The sequence below is a fragment of the Amia ocellicauda genome, chromosome 1 (assembly GCF_036373705.1).
Source record: "Amia ocellicauda isolate fAmiCal2 chromosome 1, fAmiCal2.hap1, whole genome shotgun sequence".
Lineage (NCBI taxonomy): Eukaryota > Metazoa > Chordata > Actinopteri > Amiiformes > Amiidae > Amia > Amia ocellicauda.
In genome coordinates, this window is record NC_089850.1 from 18,473,892 (window position 1) to 18,499,542 (window position 25,651).

Sequence of the window (25,651 nt, forward strand, 5' to 3'; positions counted from 1 at the left end):
CGGGGACACAAATGGAAATTGGGCTTCAAGAGAGAAAACAGGAGAAACGTCTTCACACATAGAGTCGTCACAATCTGGAACAAACTCCCCAGCGATGTGGCTGAAGCTGAAAACTTGTGAACATTTAAAAATAGACTGGATAGGATCCTTGGATCACTTTTTAATGGACACCAAACGAGCAAGATGAGTCGAATGGCCTCCTCGCCTTTGTGAACTTTCTTGTGTTCTTATGTTCTTTTGAAAATGTCTTGTGTAAGTAAACTCCTCAGCTATTGTCACATTAAAAAGTTAAGCTATCTTGGGGCCACGTTTTGTTTGGGTTCATTGTGTTGGTTTTCTATTTGAATGGTAGCCACCACGAAACATATATACACAATATTATGTTACACAAATGATCCAGGGAAGACAGAAGATCAAATACCAGACTAAGTACCATCGATAGAAGACACCATGTCACAGCACCATGCTATATATACCAGCAATTACTTATGCATTAGGTTTTAAAAATGTTACCGACTCAAGGGGACATGGTTCACTTTCTAATTGCACAATTGGAATGCAGGCAGCTTCTGTCTGATGCATAACCTCTTATTATATGTGGAGTCTGTTTTGGAGTAAGCATTAATAAGTCACACAGGTCATCTTAGGGGGGAAAAGTGCTAAGGGGAAGCTAAATGTTATGTTCAGTGATAACTTACCACCTCTGATGCCACACAACAGTGGATTAAGCAGCCGATGGCCTTCAGAGTGTGAAATCGCATACAAGATTATATATTTGACATTTCTTGGACAAGTGGTCATTTGATCTTTTAAATTACTGTATTATCCCTGCCATTTCAGATGATATAACTTATTGGTGTCTTATAGGTTTAACAATATCCCAAATCTAGAGATAAAGATTTTTTTTTTTTTATCAGAGTCTTATGAATCTGTTTTCATAACCAAAAACTTGAGTATTTGCTAATCTGGGTGCAACAGAGGTGCTTCCACAGAATCATTCACTTTGTAAAAGTCAGGTGAACGGAATACAGCAACACTTTCCCTTATTGTCACAAACACCTTCTCACTTTTAATTACAGCTCCAATTAGAATAAGAAAGCTTGTGTCACATTCTTCCTCCCACCCTCCGATATCTCTCTCAGTTTCTGGCTACACTTCAATTCACAAGCCAGCTCATGTTCTTCGATCAGAGGGGATCAGATGATTTCACTGATCAAGCGCTACTGCACTCTTAACACCCAGCCAGCCACTAATCTGAGACTAAATGCAGTAGGGCGCCGGCGAAACAGTGGCAGAAACAACGATAAAAAAAGGATTAGTGCCGTTTTTGTAGGGGTGAGGCGGTTACAATCCACACACGAGGCTGCAAAATTGATTACGGCGAAGGGGTGCATGGATTTGTGGAATTAACACTCTGATGCACTTTGAAAGTCTTCTGCGTATCCCTAATCCAAGAATAATGGAATAATGCTGGCCTTTTTGGTTTGAAGAGGACAAGGTAAGGTTACAGCACACAACGAGAATGCAAAGTTTTCCCCAAAGATCAAACAGCACCAGCTCCCCAACAGATCTCAACACAAATGCCTTTTCTTCAGGAATTCTCACTGCAGAAGCATCCCAAGTTTGATTCTTTAATATCTGTATCTGTGCAGCAGCTGGAGTCTGAGGAAGTTGCTGTTTTGCTTTGTGATCAATGCATATTTACTTTTCCATCACATTTCCCCACAGAAATACCAAAAAACAATATTTAATTTGTACAGGATTAATATAGGATTCAAGATTCTGCATTCTACATTGGATTTTATTAATTATTGAATGTATTTATTATGTATAAAGGTATGTATGTATCATGTATAACATACTCATTAGTGAGCATCTTTGAATCCTTCTGGTTATTATACCAGGTTTTCATATTGAAACTCTTCAATTCCCAGCCTTGCCATCCTCTGCTGGCTCCCACCGCATACAGATTAGCAATGCAAAATGTAGCCGCTGAAGGTGAGCACTGCATTGTCTTGCTGGTCGCACCTGTGTGCATGTTAATTAATTTGATGTTGAGAATACAGGGAGGACAAAAAATAAAAAGGCCTTTTCTTTTCAAACCCTGTTGTACATTATTGTTCTGTGTGGAATGGAGTCTCTTAGCATGAGAGCATTCCTGTCTGAATTTAAATAAAAACCCAATTGTTAAGCATTCTTCTTTTCAACTTTCCTCAAGTAGATTTCACTTTCTATTAATGACACGATGGACATAACAAAAATTGTACATATCTGCTACTTTTAGGTATTAATATGATTATGTATGTGTATTTGAACTCCAATGTATTCCCACATTTAATTTGAAAAACTGTTTGTGTGTGTTTGTGTATAGTATATGTTATCACACATATAACACACATACAGTGAGGGAAAAAAGTATTTGATCCCCATCTGATTTTGTACGTTTGCCCACTGACAAAGAAATGATCAGTCTATAATTTTAATGGTAGGTGTATTTTAACAGTGAGAGACAGAATAACAACGAAAAAATCCAGAAAAACGCATTTCAAAAAAGTTATACATTGATTTGCATGTTAATGAGGGAAATAAGTATTTGACCCCTTCGACTTAGTACTTGGTGGCAATACCCTTGTTGGCAATCACAGAGGTCAGACGTTTCTTGTAGTTGGCCACCAGATTTGCACACATCTCAGGAGGGATTTTGTCCCACTCCTCTTTGCAGATCCTCTCCAAGTCATTAAGGTCTCGAGGCTGACGTTTGGCAACTCGAACCTTCAGCTCCCTCCACAGATTTTCTATGGGATTAAGGTCTGGAGGCTGGCTAGGCCACTCCAGGACCTTAATGTGCTTCTTCTTGAGCCACTCCTTTGTTGCCTTGGCTGTGTGTTTTGGGTCATTGTCATGCTGGAATACCCATCCACGACCCATTTTCAATGCCCTGGCTGAGGGAAGGAGGTTCTCACCCAAGATTTGACGGTACATGGCCCTGTCCATCATCCCTTTGATGCGGTGCAGTTGTCCTATCCCCTTAGCAGAAAAACACCCCCAAAGCATAATGTTTCCACCTCCATGTTTGACGGTGGGGATGGTGTTCTTGGGGTCATTCCTCCTCCTCCAAACACGGCGAGTTGAGTTGATGCCAAAGAGCTCGATTTTGGTCTCATCTGTCCACAACACTTTCACCCAGTTCTCCTCTGAATCATTCAGATGTTCATTGGCAAACTTCAGACGGCCTGTACATGTGCTTTCTTGAGCAGGGGGACCTTGCGGGCGCTGCAGGATTTCAGTCCTTCACGGCGTAGTGTTACCAATTGTTTTCTTGGTGACTATGGTCCCAGCTGCCTTGAGATCATTAACAAGATCCTCCCGTGTAGTTCTGGGCTGATTCCTCACCGTTCTCATGATCATTGAAACTCCACGAGCCCCAGACCGAGGGAGACTCACAGTTATTTTGTGTTTCTTCCATTTGCTAATAATCGCACCAACTGTTGTCACCGTCTCACCAAGCTGCTTGGCGATGGTCTTGTAGCCCATTCCAGCCTTGTGTAGGTCTACGATCTTGTCCCTGACATCCTTGGACAGCTCTTTGGTCTTGGCCATGGTGGAGAGTTTGGAATCTGATTGATTGATTGCTTCTGTGGACAGGTGTCTTTTATACAGGTAACGAGCTGCGATTAGGAGCAGTCCCTTTAAGAGAGTGCTCCTAATCTCAGCTCGTTACCTGTATAAAAGACACCTGGGAGCCAGAAATCTTGCTGATTGATAGGGGATCAAATACTTATTTCCCTCATTAACATGCAAATCAATTTATAACTTTTTTGAAATGCCTTTTTCTGGATTTTTTTGTTGTTATTCTGTCTCTCACTGTTAAAATACACCTACCATTAAAATTATAGACTGATCATTTATTTGTCTGTTGGCAAACATACAAAATCAGCAGGGGATCAAATACTTTTTTCCCTCACTTTATAGACATAAATGCACTACAAAACTTTTATGGAAACACTTGAACTTTGAATCAAAGGTGGATGCATTAAAGATTGATTGGTAGGGTGTGAATACATTTGAACAGTGTGTGTTTGGATAATTATTGTTTATACATAAGCTATTGTTGGAGAAAGCACTCATACTTTTTTATATTAGTTTTTACAATTTAAAATATTTATTTCAAGGAGACCCGGGTTTCTTTTTTTTAATCAACATTTCGACAGACTTCATCAAGGGAATTAATAAAATAATTTAAAAAACTTAGATATATAATTTCATTTCAGAGGGATACACCTCACGAGGCTCAGACGTCAGATTTGAACAACGTAAGCATGGTGTCTATGGCTTGTGCACAATCTGTACTGTTTGTTTTTCAATATTCTAACAACGTGTCGCCTCTTTTGTTTTGTGCTCATGTGTCAGATTGAAAAGTTCAAACACGGTTTCATCTGTCTATATCTTTTCACTTCCATACTGTGGTTGTCCAGCCTGTCCATCCCAGCTTTTAATGGTTTCATCGTCTAAAAGCAAAGGTGCCTCTCCACGTCCTATCAGTTTCATGAAGATGTCTCTACAAATCCCTTTGATATGGGTAGATTTCATGTGGAATTGAACTGAGATGCAAGCCAAGAGAAAAGTGGTACCCAGGAGGAGAGAAACTGTATCCAAGCACTTTTCTCAGCTGTCAGTCCTTGTTTAGGCCTTTCAACATCCATATATATTGTAGTTCTACCAGGAGACTATAAACACCTGGCTGTATACATCAATATTGATGCGGTTATTAGAGTTAACAACAGTGCTACAAAATAACAAATCGTGTTTTTAGTTGTATTATTTTCAATAGAATCAAATACAAAGCTCTGATGTTGTTTCTCTCTCTATTACCTGCACAAAAAAAGAAAATACAAAAACCAGGAAGTGAATGTATCGTCTCGACCAAGGCTGTATTTCTCCATAGTGACACACACACACACAGAAACGGTGACAGTGTGGTTAATGTGTAACCCAGCACACTTAAACAGTTCACATTATGGATCAGTCTAAGCACGTAAGCAGCTGTTTTAATCTTTATCTAAAGTTGTTTCAAACTAAAAGCCATGTGGTTCACACAAGCCTGTGTATGAAGGCAGGGCAGGAAGGCAGAAGGAAGAAGGGTCAGTAGATGTGCACAGTCGTGATGAGGAAACCATATCTGTCCGAGAAAGTGTGACATGTGACAGTTTGTGACCGGATTCAATCAACACTCCTCCCTCTGACAGCTGCCTCTGGAAACCAAACCTTCCTGTGGTTTTTCTCTCTAGTGCCTTATGTTTTGAGTTTTTCTCTCCATCCGGTGTTTTTACCATCCGACTGCCCAGCATGCCCGTGTGGGCAGAGAGACTCAGGAGAGCCATAACGGTGGAGCCGGTAATGTTTCTTTACATGACGGCAACTTTCATTTTCTCACTGACCTGCCAGCAGTTCATAATCAGCAGGGTAAGTGCCTGGTAGTGAGAGCTACCCTCCCCTTGTCACACTGCTGGACGCAGATCTGTGAATAATCTGCGACTCAGGCGCACACGGTAGCGTTTCATTATACAGATTTGCGCCGAATCCAAAAGCGATCTTATTTTAATTGAAGCCATGCAACACTACAGCCCATACCAATGATGCTTTCTAACACTCAGGTGTAATTGCACAGATCGTATACAACGCTGATTTCAATATTGTGTGACCACTTATCTTGTCAATCAAAAGCATATGCATTTTAATAAAAGCAAACATTACAGGGACTTACACCGCATTACTGTTTTTTTTTTTTTTTTGTCACTAATTCCCCTTATACTATTAGCTAACAAGATACTACTGCATTTATTCCGAACTGCATATGGTTATGTGTTAATGTGACAGATTTAATATTAAATGTAATATTATAGCAGGCACTTTCCCTCACACTCAGGGTGCTCAGCTCCAAACACAAACCAATCTGGTCTATGTCTTCGAGTTTCACATGTGGAAACTGATGAATACCTTTGTCAGAAGTCCCACTTAGTATTTTTATTGTTACTATTATTATTAATAATAATAATAATTTTGTGGCCAAATGGGCTTCCATATTCTTTATAATAACTGTCATATTAATTTAAGAACATCTGCATCTTGAAAAAATACAATAAATAGAGAGAAAACACAAAACCTGTTAATGTAATGACTAGGGTTGTTTATTTCATGGCTTGTGACTTCGATGGTTGTTTCAAGTGGCGCTAATGATAAGTTGGAGTAAATAGCTCTGCTGTTTTACCCCCATTGACCTTAAGTTTAAGTATCTCATTTATCGAATGAATGCTTGCTATATGAAGTTTATGGAAGTTAAATCCTCTCCTCTATATGATGATAAATGTGTCAATATGCTTCTTGTAATGTTATTAATTCGTTACTATGAGCTTTCCCTTTCTTGCGATTCAATGGGAATGAATGACTAATGATGGTAAATGAGGTGGGTTTAATATTTCTTGGCCCAGAACACATGGAGTGTCACACCAATCCGGGATGTGATGTTTCCATTTGCTTTTGTGGAGATCAAAACGCTGTGACGCTTTGCTATAGTTACAACAAGAGAAAACAGTGATTCACACAGTATGACAATCCAGAAAAACAGCATTTAAATAGGCATTAAAGAGTGAATTGCTCAAGTCCAGGTACGCATCTTGCAGCTTCCGCCAAAGCTAAATGTAAAAGGGACATGTCTTTCAATTATTTAATTGTCACACTCACAGACCAGTATTTCATAGTTTTATTATTTTGATTCGCATTCACCACAGTTCATAAGTTGCTACCAATTCCCTTTGATTATGTTTTGTTTTGTCTTTTATACCCCCATCTGCTCTGCCTTACTTGTCAAAATCTGAAAAACAACAAAAACTGAATACATGAAAAAGAAAAACAGAATCCAGAAGCATAATGATTAACTAGTCAAGTCTTTAAAAAGATGATGATGCTTATTATTATTGTTAATTATAAAAACTCTCTGCCCTAGATCTCCTAAATGTTTCCCCCTCTCTCATTCATACTTGACACAGCGTCAGCCTTTTAGGCCTTTAGTTTTTCAGTTACATTCCTCTCAATGTAGTCACTCATTTCACCTTTACTTTACTGCCTGCAAATTGAGCAACATTTTGAGAATAATTAGCAGAATATGACACTTGATGATGATGATGTCAGATGATGCTGATTTCCTGAGTTAGAAGGCAGGTGTACGGCATGCCTGAAAGGACAAACGTTTCTTGCTGATAAATAACTTGTATAGCTTTCTGTGTGCTTTTCCTCTGCACTTAGAATTTGACCTTAGTGTCCAGGTATTGACCCAATGCCCTCCATAACTGACCACTGTGCCTTGTGCCTTGGTTGCCTTGTGTCCTTTGTATTTCCAGGTTGATAAAGAACAGTAGAGTTTACAGTTTTATTTTGTATTTCTTGCAGTGAGTTCTTACTACCAAGATGAGGCTGTTATATTTTAATTTGATGGAACTCTGACATGTGCATCTAACAGGCTTGCACAGTCCAGCAGGGCATTATGGGTAATTTAGGGTACACTGCACTACCTGTCTGAATCTGGACAGTATTCTTTGAAAGATTATAACAGAGATTTATTGATCAGAAGTGTTTCATATGATAAACATATTAAATATAACATATTTTAAAGATCATTTTCAGCATAAGTAATACAAGCTGGTGGAAGCGGTTTTGTTGTTCTAATTACCACTGCATTTTTTTACCCACAACGTATGCTATTGAGCTTGTTGGATACAAAACACACTGAGGGGGAAATTATGTCTTCAGTTTGTTAATGTGATTGACACAGCTGTCTTGTAAACTATCAACCATGTGTTAGTGTTTGATTATGAGCTTAGCAGGATAGTGAAAGCAAGAATTTCAGACATGAGGGGTTTAGAAATACTCTTTGAATGTAAACCACTTAGGCCCACCTCAGAATAAAAACAAGAACTGTCTTGTTAAACACAAGGTGAAGTACATCTGGTAAATAGAAGAGATAGACACTTATAGTGAAATACATTAATACATATGCAAGGACAAAAAACAAACAGGCTAAACAGATTTGAGGCTAATTAGCCTAATTGTCCTTATTAGCTGATCTTGCAGATACATGGAAGAAAATGGGTCAAACCTAAAGGAATGTGTTTAAGTTTCTTGATCAGATTTTGAAATTAAATTAATACTTTTATGGAGAATTATTCTGGTTATACAAAAACATAAATTCCACTAATCTGGGAACTTTGCAACACACTTAGGAAAACCCTTTGTTCTTTTGGTTACATTTATAGTCATGTGAAGATTTGTTTCAGGACAAGAATCAACCATATCAGTACTATATTATTTGTTTCCCTGCAAAATATTTCTGTGCATGTTAGCTCTTTTATTTGTATAAAATATTCGTATGCTCTAAATAATTAAAATAGATCTACTACCATACATGCATGGCATAAATCATTAACAGTGCAATGGCATGTAACAGATGTACGATACTTTAGTGTGGATAGCAGCTCATCCACAGTGCGCTCCTCCATTCACAATTATAGGAGAAGGGTTAACAGAAATTTGCTCAATTTTCTGATTAAAACAGGACTCGTAATTCAATGGCTAAAAACATTTTTCCATTTTACTTAGACATCTGACTATTTAATCCAAAGATGGAGAGGTAATTTTGTTATAAAAAGGCATTTTAAATCAGTAGGATGATATGCAGCTGAATTTATAATCCACATAAAGAGCATTAATGCTATGCTTTCACGCTGAAGTTCTCTTTGGAGCTCTGTGTGGTTTGCAGCAGAAAGATACAGCCCTACGCAGAGATATAGCTCTGAAAGTGCCTTGGGCTGGGGATCAGCAGCTGTATATGGTGTTAACAGACTTAGCAGAGGCCCTGATCTGTGTATGTGGGACTGGGAGTTGTCTAATTGTTGCTGTCTTAGTGATTAGGCCTGTTAATTAGGCCTTTTCTTACATCTGCGGACTTCCCTTCCCCATTTCATTTCCACTTTTGCTCCCCTGCAACCCGCTTGCTGCAGTCCTGTGATTTCACTCCCTTCCCCTTATTCTTACCCCCGCAGACAACCAGTCACTACTGCTCATCAGACTAACATTAGGCGCTTTCATACTGCCATTTTGATCCAGATCAAGTGCATCAGTACATCAGGGGTCTGCGAATGTGCATTAGCATGCAAGTCCAATCTTAATTATATCTATATATTACATGTGTCATTTAGAACACAGAACAGAACATCTCATTACACATTATTCTAACAAGTAAAACCAACGCACTTACATATTTATTTTTTTGCTAACATAACATAACTAGACATTTACTGCAAACTGTATCAATATTTTATTTATAATAACGGAAGTAGGGAGGTGTTCTCTTAAGCCCCGTTTCCAGTAGCCACGTTTAGCTGCACCTCAGCGTGGCCGTGCCGTGCCGGGGGGTTTCCACTAGGGCTCAGCTGCACCTCCGCCTGTGCTGGACTAGTTTCAGGAGCGCAGTGTCGTATATCATATCGCCTGAGTCCCAAACTGGTCCACGGCATGTACTGTGACGTCCTGACGCAGCGCGTCTGCATTCTGACATTGTGACTACAGTGATGGCGGCCGCTCTTGATGCGAGGGACTTGATCCGGCCGGTCTTCAGACCATCTCAGTGCTTATGGTTTTGTATTTCGTATTCATTCAAAGCAGAGCTCCAGAATACCAAAGCTACTGACAAGGACATATTCTTTTGGTTTAAAAAAACCCCCACAAATTTAAGAAATACTGTCGAGTTGACACTTAAATCCAAACTTTATGCTATCGTCTTAAATGAGTTTCAAATAACTCTACGGTGAACTCCAACTCTGATGCTGGAGGGCGACAGCTCTGTGGGGTTTTTAAGGTATCTTCCAGCTTATAAACCTGGAAACAACATTCAATTTGTTCAGCTGAGCAAATAATTAGTTCTTCTGAGTTGCTGAGGCCTCCGGGATATGGATTGGACAGCTCCAATCTAAGAAGAGGAATTGATAAGCACATGGAATATAACGCATACAATGATGGGTTGGGTATTTATTTTAGACCAATAAGAAAAATAAATGTCAGTTATTTCAGTTTATTTAAAAGGCAGCTTGTACTTGTAGCTTGACATGGGTAAATTATATCCAAAGCACGGCACTGAAAACATGTCTGAAATTCCGTCCTTTAGTAACACGTTTCTCCCTTGAGCTTTCTTGGATAGAAAACCTGCAGAGAGAGATCACACACAGCAGGGTAATGCCTTTCAGCGGATTGGTCTAGGATGACATCATGTGGTGAAACGTCACGGCTCAGTTCCTCCCGACTCGCTTATCCCTGGTTACTTTGGTGATTGTTTTTTTTGGCCCCATCACCTGTTTGTTTTCACCTTGTACAATTTAAAATGGTAGCAACAAGGGTCTGCGGGTTATACGTATCATTGTTATTATTTTCCCCTCAAGGAAAAACGTCCTGTCGGGCTGAATTTGCAAACATACGGCTTTTAACGAATGCTACTGGCAAGCAGCTTGGGACCAGCAGTGCTACCAGGCGCACGCGGCCGTGCGTTCGGAGAGCTGCTCAGGTCCTGGAAGACTTCGGTTCGTGCGCACTCATAATTTGAAAGTCAGTGTTCTGAGGCCGCACATTAATTTATATCACCCATTTTCCCTATCTGTGCCTCTTCCCACACAGCCATCGCAATTATTTCCAGCCGCTGAACACATTAGCCAGAGTGGTCCCATATGATTTTTCATATCCCTCACAATTACTTTGTATACCCCTATCAGACTTCTGTGAATTTTAAACAACATTTCGAAAGCCGTACACATCATTTTGCACTCCTGTTTATTTCAGAATGTGTTTGTTTATTACCCGCACCTTGAAATAAACAAAAAATACTGTTAAAGAATCTGTGATAGATATTAAATATTATCAGTGTACCATTTTGGTAGTGCTTAGGAGGTTCCGGGGGGAAATAAAGCAGTTGCAGCATTCAATAAGTGGTTTCTACCCCCTGGCCTGAAAATTCCCAGCGCTTTAGGTTGTAGTGGCATTTTCAATCAGTGTATGATCACATCAGTCTCGACTAACACACCAGTTTTAAGCAACGATTTATTCCATAGAGTAGTTGAAAGCGCAGAACCAAAGCCCAGAATATTCTGATGGGTCTCTGTGACCTGGATACTCTCTGCTTGATAGTGAAGTGAGAAGTTATATTCTGAGCACAAAACATATTTCGGTTACCTTTCCCTTTTCTTCCAGGTATCATACAGGACTTGAATCGAAGAAAAACAAGTACAAGTCCCTCTTGACGTTATTAAAACCTTGTGGCATAAATTATGCCCGTATGTTGTAACATATTTATGGCAGCGGTTCAGCATGTTACTTTCTTGTCAGCCTTGATATACGGTAAAGTACTTCTGGATATTCTGGTTATTTTTAACAATAATAATTCCTCAGTAAATCAATCAGAGCACACGTCACTGGACTTAATAGTTCTGGCTTCACTTGCTGAGCTATGCTAAGCCTGTTTAATACTGTAAAGTGCACATCACATGCATGTACACCATCAAAAAGATTTTTCCACAGGTTCATTTCATTCTCCTTCTCCTTTTTTTTCCCTTCTCTGCCTCCTTCTAACACCTCTTCTCGGTTTCAAAGTGCTCCCACCCATACCTTTACAGAGGGTCTGAGGCCTACTTTATATCCACTGTTCCCTGAGAGAAGATGGAGGGGAAATCTATGCATTTCTAAGCATAAGCACAATTAGATTGATCAAAATAGGGTCCCCTTGCTAGGAACTTAGTTGTGACTTGGTAGCTTTTCAGTTTCAGTCAGTTTACTTCTACTACTTCTACTGCTACTACTACTTTACTTAGTATTCTATATTTTTGCCTTAATGGCCGGCTTCAGATGTACTGCCACTTTCCACCTTAGCTGACCAAACCAGTACAAAGTATCAATTGACATGAAGCTAGACTGACAGGTGTCTAGGGGTCAGATTATGTGGCAGCATCAAGTGCAGCAACTAGTTTGTCCTTTGCTGGTTTAGGCAGCTTCAGCATTTTTGTTTCTGTCTTCCCCTCCACTCAGCTCTGCACTGGCCTCTGGCTTCTGCGATGAACTTCCATTTCTTGTTTTAAGTGTTTAAGTAATAGACAAGCCGTCGGCAGCTTTTGTTCTGTCAGGTCAAGGTTCAGGAATCCCTTTGTGGTGGTTTTGCGGCTTGTTTCTAAAGCTGCAGCACCTGTTGTGGGTCTTGGAAACTTTAAGCATTCTTTTCTAAAGGTATATTTAGATTTGGGTTATTGTATCCTGTCCACTTAATTCACCACATCTTTTTAGGTTTAATCTTTCTGTCACAAATTAAATAACAGGTTTTGGTTTGTTTGTTTTGGGGTATTGATGTGTTTCATATAGGATTGGAAGATGACTTGCATTCTCGATTCTTTTATTCCATGCAGGGTGATGTTTTTATTATGCTCTCTCAATTTAACAATGAACCGTTCTATATTTACAGCTACTACTCCACTCACACTTTTCTCATTTGGGTTGTATTCAGTTGTTCTCTTTGATCTTCTTAATTGCTCCAGTTCCGTTGCTTTACAGCTGTTAAGCTTTCCTCTCCTTCATTGTTGGAGTCTTCCCCTATCTCATTTGACTGGGATGTTCTGGTTCTCTATAAATATTCCTTTCTTTCTTTGTATTCAAGTTTTTCAGTCTAATTCTGAGACTCGTGATTGTTTTGTTTTTTATTTAATTTCAAATTCTCATAAGCACGTTTTTTTCTTTCTTTATTTAATGATCTATTCAGTGTATTCTTCCCTCTCTCCCCACAATCTATACAGTATGCATGTTTTGTGTTGGAGTCTTCTTGAAGTTATTTGTTCATATAGAGATGGCTCTATAGTGGATGTCCTTGACAAAGTGACCTTTTGATGCTCAAGAGTGCAAAACTTCACTGCAGTCACAGATGGTTTCGACTGCAGTCTTTTACCCTACCAAGGGACACATTCCATGGTAACCTGTGCAAAGAGCAATGCAGTATGAAGGAGTTAAATCAGTTTCAGAAATTAATATTAGGAGCATGCATTGGAGCAGCACGTTGTCTGACCTCTGCCCTTTGAATCAGGTAGCTGTGCCAGAAGAATACACTCCCAACAGCATCGATCAATGGGTCCTTGAGGCACTCATGTTTAGCTACAGAATCACAATAGCAAATTACTATTGTTGATCACTGCTGAAAGTGATTTTGTTGATAGTTGATTATTGTCATAGTGTTAGAAACCATTGATTGGGCGTATCAGGCTTTACAAAAGCCAAAGCTAGATAAATGGCAATGTTTGTTTTCATCAGCTAGGAAAAACGTTTGCCCCCAACATTCAGTATTTTTCTTTCTTTGTGTGTGTGTGTCTTTTGCCTTTCACACATTGCCATACCTTGAGAACTGTACAATATAATCATCAAGCTCCTTTTTATGAACTCTTTCTTCAAGTTCGGTCCCCTTTTGATATCTGCACGGTTTATCCTGCATGCACAACATTTATCTATAGTTGTTTCTGGCTGGAGTAGAAAGATAGAGATCTTATTGTGTGTTCAGTCCATATACATGAAGGTGAAAGACGACAAAGAATAGACTAAACGGTATCTCCAGAGTCATTGTGAACATTTTCTTGCATGACAGAAGTCTATTCCGGACCCCCAAAAAGGAGGATCTGTGCAATAAGAGGGTTCTGTTACTCATTAATTCTGTTATTTGATATCCACTTGGTTTAGGCAGGATTTAACACACTTTATGTTCTCAGATCAATAATGCACAATAAGGAAATTATACTACACACATGATTATTACATTACTCAGCAGATGCCCTTACCCAGCTGGGTTTTTAATTACTGACACAATCTAGGTACAGTTCTTGCTCAAGGGTACAGCAGCAGTGCCCCCCACCTGGGATTGAACCCACAATCCTCCACTCAGTAGTCGAGAGCCCAAACCGCTGCTCCATGTGAAGAAAATGTAAAATGAAGCATAATGAATATCGTTTAGACTGATTCTGATACACAAAAAGGGATTAGTAAGGAACTTGATTTGTCTTTTTACTTGTGACAGATATAATTATCTGATATAATTTACTCAGTGCTGAGAACAGTGAGGCAATATTGGGTTTGCTGCAACAAACAGATTAGTAATTTAATTTGTGTTTTGTTCGGGATAATTGAAATGACAAAATAATGGTATTTAGACATTTCAACTTTCTGTAACTTGCGTTAACTAACCACGTCTTGATACATTTCCAGATTAAAGCAGACATGTTCATGCATAGATTGCTAATATTTTCCATTCTTTTCACTAAATTAATTTGGCATTGGCTTTCTTACATGGCAGCAGAATAAAAAAACCAAGAAAACAATAACTTAAGATAGACATCATACCATCTGTGTGCTACTTGCAAGGTGAAAATTAGGCTCATCTGTATCACTGAGCAATATTACAGCACCCAGGGGATTTTGAATGTCATTTGCTTCTCCTTTCTCAAGAAACGCATAACCACAGGTTTTAGAGAGATTATGTCATGTCTTGCTTTCTTCAGTGCAGCATTTACAGACCTAGTCCAAATTTGAACATAGAACTCATCTGCATATTTGTACAATAGTTGATATTGTGCAATAGCCAATATGCACAAGCAAGTTGGTATATATAATCAAACGTACAAACTGAGGTGTAAGTGATGATATTTCGGTTTGTATTATGATGATTGTTGAGATCATTGCTAAGGAGCACCACTTTACTTTTTTTTTTTTTTCTGCTCCATAAATTTTACAAGAGAGGTACATTTCTTTGAAAATAAATTGATGCAAATCTGTCAGCATTAAACATCACATTTCTGCCAACACAGTGAAGCAGAAAACCAGAAACAGACACATTTTGGGCAAGGGAAATCAAAAGAAAGGCTGCACTAGAAATCATCTGGCACTAAAACTGCATATAAATATCAGAACTCATTTCAAAGTAAGAAAACATGGTTTTGATTTCCTTGCAAAATAAAAAGCAACTATCTTTGGAATGTGTTTTATTCCCATAAGGTTAACAGGTGTGCCTGTGTTCGTGTGTCTGTTTCACAATCGCATTGGAGCGGGAGTCATTGGCCTAAAGGAAAGAGGAACATGAATTACTCTCGGAGAAAAACAGCAGCCTTTACAAAACAACAGAAAAACACACACTTCTGTTCACTTTTATTTCAGGTTGCTGTCACAATTCAGCAGAAAAGTAATTACATTACATTTAAATTTCTGTCTCGCTGTCCACAATTAGAAAGGATTAAATCATTCCATGAGTACTTATCCTTTTGTTAGTAGACTCTGCCAATCATGTTGACAAAAATTTAGCATTATGCAACAATTCAAGTCTTTACTCAGAGAGAACATGTCTGTAACAATGTTATGCAACACAATGTGGTTTTTCATAGCGTTCCTGAGGAGGTGTATAGTGACAACTGAGGAACAGCTGCAAAGGTCTGCGTTGATTAATCAGCACTGTGTGGGACCAAAGCAGAGAAAATCATTCACCTGGCAAGAAAGCAGAATTCCTCACATCACTGCTTCTTCAGGGTTTATCTTTTCCCTCCTATCTTCCCATTTTGCTGATGAATGCACACACAGTATCCTGGCTGTTGTTGTGGCACTGTCTCCATTACCCAGTCACATCCCTCTTCACAGGATAAGGGCATCATCTTAATTGTCTTCTTTATGGGAAATACATTCTCAGCACGACTGTTCTGTACATGTTGCACTGCTATGAAAGCTCTCTGGTAGTCATTGTCAAAAACAATGAAAAATATTCATAAATCAGCAGCAGTGAGACGAGCTGATCACTCTTCAGTCATTCCAGTGACAATGTACTCAAAATGAAAGTAGTCAAGGCATGCTTGAACTAATAAACACTTAGGCAAAAAGAATATTCTCTTTTGGAGTGTGTCTGACCTCTGTTAAATAAGTTAAATACCAAATTTGTGTTAGTGAAAGAGAAATTGCCCTTGCATGGTTGTTCCTTTCAATTTCAATATTGAAAGACACATAAAATACTTTCCTGCTGTTATGATTCCCTTTACAATCGAGATGAGGCAAGTTTACATTCAACCCATTGTCCATATAACTCTTTGTGTGAAGAAGACTGTCACTCAGTCTACATTTGTGTCCCCAAGCTTTTGAATTATACGTGATCTCAAGAGGTCATATTAATTGACATACTATATACAACAATACCAAAGTCATTATTCGATACCTTCTTTCGCATCTGTGCAGCCTGTTCTTTTTCTTCAGAAGAGGGAAAAGTTGCAGCATTTATCCCAAATCAGCAGGGAAATTGATTTTTTAACAGATTGATGTCTGTTGTTTACACAAGCAACTGGGGCTGGAAATATTTGTCATTGCACATATAATACATTGCACAAAGCACACAAAACTACAATGTTTGCGATGGTATGGTGCTTAAATACTGAATTCAAAGGCTATTGTTTTAGTTTTAGCTGGTTTGTACAGGAATGGGTTAATTGCAATGCACTGTGGAGTCCTATGGGTGGTTTGCATAATATTGTTGAGTCCTTTTGGGTAACTTCCAGAGCATAATGTTGCCTTTCTTTATCTTATAGCTTTTTTTGTTGTTTGTTTGTTTGTTTTTTGTTTACCCCAGATAATGTTTTTCACTCACCACTTTAAACACTTGGAAAGAGAAGATGTATCTGTTTATCCATTGACCTTTTTCTCATTCTGTCCTTCACATGGTAAATTTCATTCAGGTAAATTAAATCCCTGCAGCTCAGTTCTGATAAAATCATCCCATGGTACAAAAAGGTGGTCTCAGGAGTTCCTGGAATGTCATTTACATTCATGAATTCATTTATTTGTGTATTTAGTAGGATTTAGGGGGAAAGGCAGGTTATTTTTGACATTATTTATTTAGCCTATAGTTTTAACCGCAAGCAATCACAAGACCTAACTGCTTCATAAACTTATAAGGTAATGTATAAATATAAAATGCAATAATAATAATAATTACATAAAGCATACTAGCCTACAGTTTCTAAATACCACAAACATTGTTTTGGTTTTTAACGTTAAATTTAAAGTAATATACAGCTGTCCCACACCATGAAAAGAAAAGACTCAAGTTGCAAATTCACAGCGAGCCAATTGTTGTGATTAGATACTGTTGATTGAGTAATTGTACTGTCAGGGAATGGGCTTTTAAAATTCAGCTGAGTCTCATTTTCTGTTTCCTTAAAATTAGTTATAGGAAATTGTGCTGTAAGTCTTACCTCAACAAAATAATGAAGGCAGAAAATGGGCTGCAATAAATGAGTTAGGAAACTGCCCCAGACGATGATAACCCCATAACCTTAATCTTTATCCAAACCTCAGACAAATTAATTTTAATATAATGTTTACACGGGGGTTAAGTCCATATTAAATTTGTTATATGGCACTTGGGGAAAAGCAATCCAAAGAATTTAACTACAGAGATTTTGCTTTGGCTTGCTCTTTTTTCTTATTCCCCTTTCTTTTCCCCAGGATCAAAAATGTCTGCTCAGACTAGGAGAATTGGGATTATCACTTACGTCAGATACATCATCCCATCCTGACAGAATGTTGTACACAGCTAATTGGCGCGTGCCGGGGGAATGTTTAGAGAGTCTGGGAATGCAGCAATGCAGCCTTTATTTGGATTTAATACAGAAACCCTGTTAAACGTAATCTTTATCAGGAGTCTCCCCAGAGCTTAGTTCCTAGGCATCTCAATATGAGAAACATACCAATCTTGTGTTATTTGTTACGTATTAAAGGGATTTAGTTCTAAAGGTGGAGCTGTTAGCTAATTCGGACCACTGATTTTCACTTGATTTTAGTTTTATATTAAACTGAAAACAGGTTGAATCCTCCTTTGAAAAGATACACCTAATGCTGGGGCATACACTAGATGATTTTGGCCACAATTTAGTTGTCACTGACAAGTTTTTGAGACTTTTTGTTGCCTACTTTGGGCGCACTGCTGTCACCGACGCTCGTTTAAAGTGAGTGGGACAGAGATGCAACCTGAGGGCTATTGATCAAGTCTTTGAGCCGCCTCAGGTGTCCCGATATAGAGTGAAAGGTGCATCGACAAGCTTTCAGAAATGAGGTGTCCCAAGGTTTCATTGGGGATGGGGGAACATTTTCAAATGGGGGGGATTCAGATTTAAATGGGGACATTTTGTGTTCTCTGTGACTAGGTAAATAAATGTCCTGTTTCAGAATCAGAGAATTGTATCGCCATGCAACAATGGCGGCTAGGTACTTATATTGGCGTTATAACCTCAACAACAAGAACACAAATACCACCCATCATGGTGGTATCGAGAATCCTCAGAACCAAGTGAAAAATCGTGTAGTGTGTGACTCCCCCGTCTGTGGCAGATCATCTAGTCCTCTATTGCTACGTTGGGAATACAAAAACCTGCAGAAAAGACGGTCGTTTAATGTGAGAGGCTTAGCGATGTTAGGATTATGAAAGTGGGCTAGTGTATTCCTGCCATAAGCCTAATCCTAATACGAGTAAACCACAAGAGAACTCACAGAAACTGCATGAGATATTCAGGTGATATTCAGCTGTGGCCACTGTTGGACAGTGTGACTGCAATGCACAGATCCAGTAACTGTTCAGTGTTTGACCACAATACGACGTTTGTTTCTTTCAGGTTTGCAAGGAGCTCTATGAAGAAGACATCTGTGGCCATCTGCAAAGTAACAAGGAACACAATGAGATTCAGAAGCAAGCCTCTTACATCTTGCTTCTCTTCACTGCTGTCATGAGCTTCGTCTCCATCCCCCCTGCCATGCTGCTAGGGTCTTGGTCGGATCGGGCAGGACGCAAGTTTGGCATGATCCTGCCCAGTGTGGCGTCAATAGCTGCGGGCGCGGTTCTCATAGTCATCGCTGAGGTGGAGAACATAAACATTTACTGGACTGTCGCTGCTTCCATTCTTATAGGACTCTCCGGTGGTTATGTGTCAATGATCCTGAGCTGCTTCAGCTACCTGGCTGACGATACCGAGTCCTCCAACCGGACTTTACGCATGGCCATCGTGGAGTCCATGATCTTCATCGGGGGGACCGTCGGCTTTCTCCTGAGTGGGTTTTTAGTCCAGTACTTCAGCTTCACCCCCACATTCGGGGTCTTCTGCAGCTGTCATGTGCTTTCCATGCTCTATGTCCTGCTCTTGCTGAGGAACCCAGAGAGCTCCGTCGAGGGCAGGGGTATCCTCAGCGGTGATGAAGCTACACGCTCCGTCTGGAGTTACGCCAGGCTCACCTGCAGGGCGGTGTTCAGGAAACGGCCCGGACAAGACAGGCAGAAGCTCCACTTCCTCCTTCTCTGCACCTTCTTGAACAATGTAATTGTTGTTGGTAAGTACCAGTACTGAAAGAAGACAATATACTGAGTTATACTGAGTAAAGAGTTAGTACCTGCATTGATACAGGGACATTAGGGACAGTGAATGTGTTGCCTGTGATTTAGGATACTGAACCTCCAAGCTCACTTTATGAAAAATACAGGCTTGCCTGTAAAAATGGATATGTTAATCCCATGTTTTTCTCTATACAAGATTTTATTCTGATTCTCCCAGACGTGCACAAGATCACTTAACATCTGCTGGTAAATGCCTGTACACTAAGGCACCTTCAAATGCTTCTCTGGATGGAGTTCCAAGGGATGGGGATCAGAATAATCTTTGATCTCAAAAGAATGTCTTACACAGTCAGGTCAGAAGAACCAGATCTTTTTTGAACATGAACGTCCTTATTCTTGAGCTAAGGACAACTGCAGGGGGATTTTGTTTCAAAGTGTGTTTTTTTAAGAACACTCAAGCAAACGCACTACTTCAAGATCAGCAATTAAACCAGGGCTGCTCTTAAGACTCGATGTTGAAGGTACACAAAACAAGCTACTTATCCACACTGTTGAAGTTAAAACTCCGGAATCTTTTAAGAGATGGTTGCAAGGAATGTTGGGATTCATTTGTTAACAGCTGCCAAATTGTCACCATTCTAATTGAATTAAGTTCTTATATCAGACCTGAAAGGATACCCAACATTAGAGGGGAAAAGGCATCTGGTTGAAACTAATGCAACTGACAATTTGTAGGATGCAGCCAAAAATGTATTATTTTTTACACTGTAACCTAATTTATGTTCATGTAAAATACTATTTTCCAAACATATTGGTTAAGACTATGTACTGTACATGTTTCTCTATTCCAATTTATTAATATTTTTAAAGATGTGTATTTCTCCCAATTCCCAATCATTTTACCTGGATGAAAAAAAACTGCTAACAACATTGAAACAGTAAGAAAAACATTAAGAAGAATGGAGAAGGGAAACACTGTGTCACTTTTACTGTAAGGTGATTCCCTTCTTTATGTGTGGGAGTGGGAGTGGGAGTGGGGTAGAGCTGACAGCAGCTTACAGATGACTCAGCAGCCCTCAGAGTGGAGTCATCCACCCAAAACATCAATCAAACATATTTCACAAATAAATAAATGAAAATGAGAGATAAAAGATTAAACTTCAATGAACAAAAGAAAGAAATGCAGTCAAAATGTATAAAAAAGCAGCCCCTGTTGCTTGTAAGAAACATGGAGTTGCATTTTCTACACTGATTTTAGGTATTAATTGTCTCCGGCTTCCCCGTGACCCTTGCCAGGATAAGCGGATTCAAAAATGGATGGATGGATGGATTACAGGATCTAAGTGAAATATAAGAAAAGTTAAAATCAAGTTCACTTATGCTGGGAATGTTTTACTATTATTATCTGTCTCATTCTGGTACCAGCAGAAATAGAATCTAAATTACCATTATTCTCTTGAGTTGAGATGTTAATCACATTAGTCCGGGACAGACTGTGATTGCAATAGGAGGTGAATGTCGCTGGCCTGATGGCTGGACTCTGGTCATTCTAGTGTGGGAGGTGATTTACAATGATCAGGAAGCAGCTTTGAGTGACTATTTCATGTAGATTAACTCCGTGATGAAGGATGCGTTCAACCAGTTCTGATTAAATCTACAAGAATGATAATACAGTCAATTTCTTAAATGAAGAGGATAAAATGCAGACCAGTGGCCAGTGGAGCCCCTGCCTCTCAGGGTAGAAACTAGGGAACAAGAATGATTGTGTGAATAAGTGGCTAGACCTCGCCATTCCCATATTGCAAATGTAGGACCACTTTAATTAAGATGGTTCATCATTATTAGGGTACTACACAATGGGTGTCTTTATCTGTATACATAAATTCATGTTGTATATACAATGTGAGAAAGAGAGGGTGTAGAGAGAGTTTGCTCACATGTTCACCCTGTAGGATCAGGTGAACAAGCTCATTTATAAATGTAAATGCTTTACTGTCTAATGCAATTATTACTTTCCATGTCATACATGTTAGGTAAAGTTATATTGATCTGTGTTTTAAAATGTAACTAAAATGTATCTAAAGGAAAGACAAATACATTTTCTCTGCAAGCTGAATATTACTACAAGGCATTATAAAGCTGATTCCTCCCTGATACCTTTTGATTATGAAGACTCTTCAACAGCGAATGGCTGTCTGACTCACACCAAGTCAGAGAGACCTCAAGTAGTGAGTCATTAATGTACCTGTGAAGGTAGCAGACTGCTACACTATGCACTGTCCAGAGACTTACATTTTACTAAAAACAGAAGAGGTTTTCGCTATTGCTGTAAAACTGAAAATGTATGTCTTAGCACAGTGTATTATAAAGACAATAGCTATGAAAGCAACCAAGCTGAAATGCAGTATCAAGCCTTTTCCCAAAGCAGTCACATTTCTGACAGTTTTGCAAAGACATTTTCTTTTTTTTTTACTACTCCCCTTTCCCAAGGTTCCAGTGTGCATTTCTATGGCAAGCCAAATTATCATTTAGCGATATCTCTAAATGCATTTCAAGATATCTTCAAATCTTTCGAGATATCTCTAAATCATTTTAAGATATCTGCAAAGCATTTAGAACTTCTTTAAATGATTTGCAGATATCTCTAATTGATTTGAAGATATATTTTAATGATTTAGCAATATATTGAAATATTTGAAGCTTTCTGTAATTATTTGAAGATATCGAAATATTTGCAGATAACTTTAAATGATTTATAGGTATCTTTAAATATTTGAAGATATCATTGAATTAATTAAAGATATCTCTAAATGATAATTTGGCTTGCCATACATTTTGGCATGTCATTGGAGCAAAGGAATGAATCCCAAATCATTGTGAAATTAAAGATGGATGCAATCAAACAAATAGATGCAAAAAAAAATAGGGAAGGGATTATTATTTTTGATGTTGTTTTTTAGGTGTTTGTTTTTTGTTGTGCCAACAGTAAGACTGAAATGACTGGGATTTTTCAGTCAGAGCAAAGACAGGAGAAATTGTAAAAGCATCCCATTCTTGTGTTGTTTTTTTCTTAGATTGAGTGTAGATACACAACCAGACAAACATACATGACTCACTGTACACCAGAGAGAAGAAGAACACATGCTTGGAAATTGAGGTACTTCCCTCATCAGGTCCCTAATCCTGATGGAATATTAATTACGGGATGAGTTTGGCAGATAAAAGGAAGAGCATCATTATGATCAATGAGATGTGATATAAAATAACAATTAAAAAAACAGTGGCACACAACTAAAGCAATGTGACAAAATGTGTAGCGTATGTGCAGCTTTAGCAAGTACCATAATTACTATACATCAAAACACTATGTGATTCCCATGGCCACATCCCAGAATTCTCTACATATTTGATTATTATTTGTTTATTTGTTTTGTTTGAAGTGCAGAGCCAATGGGTATTCCTGCCCAAAACGAAATTGAAAAGTTTTATAATCCATTCTTAAATCAATTTATATGGCATCTTCTCCTAACCCTTTTATCTGTATCCATTAAGTCTCATCCAGGCGTTGTGCTTTAGGCTACATCAGACATCTTAGACAAGGACTTTCAGCCTCGTTTTAAAAATGGCAGGCAGAATGTGTACTGCATGACTTCTGAAATTTCCTGGCATGAGGTTAAAGCTGGCAGAGAGATTTTTATTTTCTTCTGAGCTACTGTGTCTGTGTGTGAAATCTTTAAATGTCAACTTTCAGTGCATCTGCACCACCAAGAGCTAATTCTATTTGTTATCTTTTCCCAGGGGAACAGGCCATCTTACTTCTCTTTCTGACATATCCACCTCGGCAGTTTAACAGTCAACTGTATGGAGTGTTCAATGCTACTAGAATGTTACTTTTAGTAAGTAGCTTAGTTTTTATCCAATGATCAATTTTTTACCTGTCATCTTACAATTTGCTGAGACTTGTACCAAATGTTATTTAATTGGGAAGAACATTCAAGTTAATAACGGGATCTCTTTGCTTGGTCATCAGTGTTAATTGCACAATCACAGCAGGATAAACTGCAGTTAATTACAGTCTGAGTTTTAATTAAAGTAAGATAGGCTCATTCTCGCATGATGGAAATGTTTCAATGGCCCCCATCCCTTCCTCTCTCACCACACTCGAGGGACTCCAAAGTCTTTCAGTGAAACACATCACCCTACGCTGATCTGGTGGTTTGATAGAGAGAGAAAAAACCTGCAGAAAGAAAATGGAAACAAAACTTCCTTATCAGAAACAGTAGAGAAAAGAAGTCAATTTTTAATCCGAAATAGGATGTATGTGACCATTGCCTGTATTTATCCTGCTATCAATTGGGCAAATTAGGACAGAATCCTTTCCCAGGCATCCTTAAGACTGACCTTCAAATTTTACGGTAAAAACAATAAGATGTGTATATGTGTTTATTTATTTGGTTAAGAAGTGATACAACTTATTTATAAAAGAGACAAATAAACACATTTACTTTCTGACAAGGACAAATATTGGAATTACAGGTTTGCTTTATACATGATCTCTCAAAAATTTACACTCTGCCAAAAGAGAACGCAGTCTGCTGAAAACTTGATGAGGACAAGATCTGCGTTCTTGACTTCTACTTCATTTTATGTGAATTTGAACAGCAGTGAGAGAACTTCTGAAGAAACAAAATAGCATATTCCTATATTAATTCATAAGGAATCACACCACCTTATTTTAAAATGTTACAGAGTAGTCTTGTGTTAAGTGCATAGAGCAACTGTCTTATTTGGTTTATTAGCTATCTAGACTGTAAATGAAGGAAAATGTAGGAAATCTTTGCAAAGGGCATTTTTTTAACAGGCTCCTTACAGTTTCAAACAATATCTGTCAGTTTAAAAGACAAACAAACAAAGAACATTGTTTTGCGATACACACCCTGTCAAACTGTCAAATGGTCCAGTTTAGAAGTAAAATGGAAATTACTATCCCTAATGTACGATGGTGAGTTGTGTGTGGTGGGATAATGCCTGAAAAGCCTCTTGTACTACAAACTGAGCAAGATTAAAATGAGTGTAACAACAAGCATGATAACATCTAAATGCTAAAGGGCATGATATTCTAGTTTAGTAAATCCATGAAATTGTACACAATTCTGCTGTGGCTGGTTAAATGGTGCGTTTCAAATGGACTATCTCATTCTTGTCGCACAATGAAGTCAGGTATTGAAAGCCACATTTATATACTGTGATATTTGTCGGGATTTCCAAGCCGTACCACCGCTAAGCTAGAACTGAACTCAGCTTTAATACTGATTTAATACAGCGATACAGACAGAACAGAGTCAGTACTGGAAAGACCTCCTTTCCCTTTCTCTCCACCTTATACCCTCTGTGCCCTCCCACTGCCCCACCTTTCCATACCCAGTTCCCTTGAATTAACCCTTTGCTAGCCAGCCTTATGTGTGGTGGCACGTTACAGTTCATTCAGGAGTTTGGACAACCCCAATAAACGTATGTAGAAGGTAAACAGAGTATATTTTGGCCTAGATTCACTTGACTATGGAAACGATGACCTGGCCGTGAGGACGAGGCCATCAAAATCCACCTCACACTAGACAGAATGAGCCACAGAGATGTTGCAAAGGCTTGGTTTCAGGTGGACAAGAGATGCAAAGCAATGAATGCTGGGAAAGTGCATTTGTTGCCGCATAATTATGCTTGGTAAGGCAGAAGTCAGGTGCACAAGTGGGGTTGCCTCCTCCCGAACTTCACATCATATGCATTACTGTGTAATTTACATTTCAGTTTCTTTTAGTATTTTTTTATTTCAATTTACCACATGGAACAACCAACTTCAGTAGCTCGTTAAATTCCACAGAGGTTGTAAAAAAAGCCTCAGGGCCGGAGACAAGTTCCTTCCATCAGTACATCTCAGTTGATTGAACACCATGACCAAGGTGACTGAAGTCTGTAAGTCTTCATAAATCCTACAGGCTTTAATGAGCTGCTTAAAGGTCAAATGTAGCATCCTGACCTTTGCGCACATGCAGACCTTTTGAAGATATCTTTATGCATTCCTGTTTAGTTCCTAGGCCATTTGTGGGGTATGCAAACTGCCTGTCACTTGCCTAGTAATTAAATCTGACCTGTCTACATTAACATATGATCGTATAATGAATC

At 38.8% G+C, this 25,651-nt stretch overlaps 1 protein-coding gene across 1 annotated transcript in view; it reads left to right on the plus strand.

The window, feature by feature from the left end:
* The first annotated feature begins 5,001 nt into the window (after positions 1-5,001).
* The window catches only part of LOC136727450 (proton-coupled folate transporter), a 63,284-nt gene continuing 42,634 nt past the window's right edge, over positions 5,002-25,651 (plus strand). Inside the window, exons 1-3 of the mRNA XM_066697497.1 lie at positions 5,002-5,463; positions 18,759-19,467; positions 23,270-23,367. Coding sequence (XP_066553594.1) covers positions 5,347-5,463; positions 18,759-19,467; positions 23,270-23,367 — 924 coding nt within the window. The 5' untranslated portion in view covers positions 5,002-5,346. The remainder of the gene's footprint in view (positions 5,464-18,758; positions 19,468-23,269; positions 23,368-25,651) is intronic.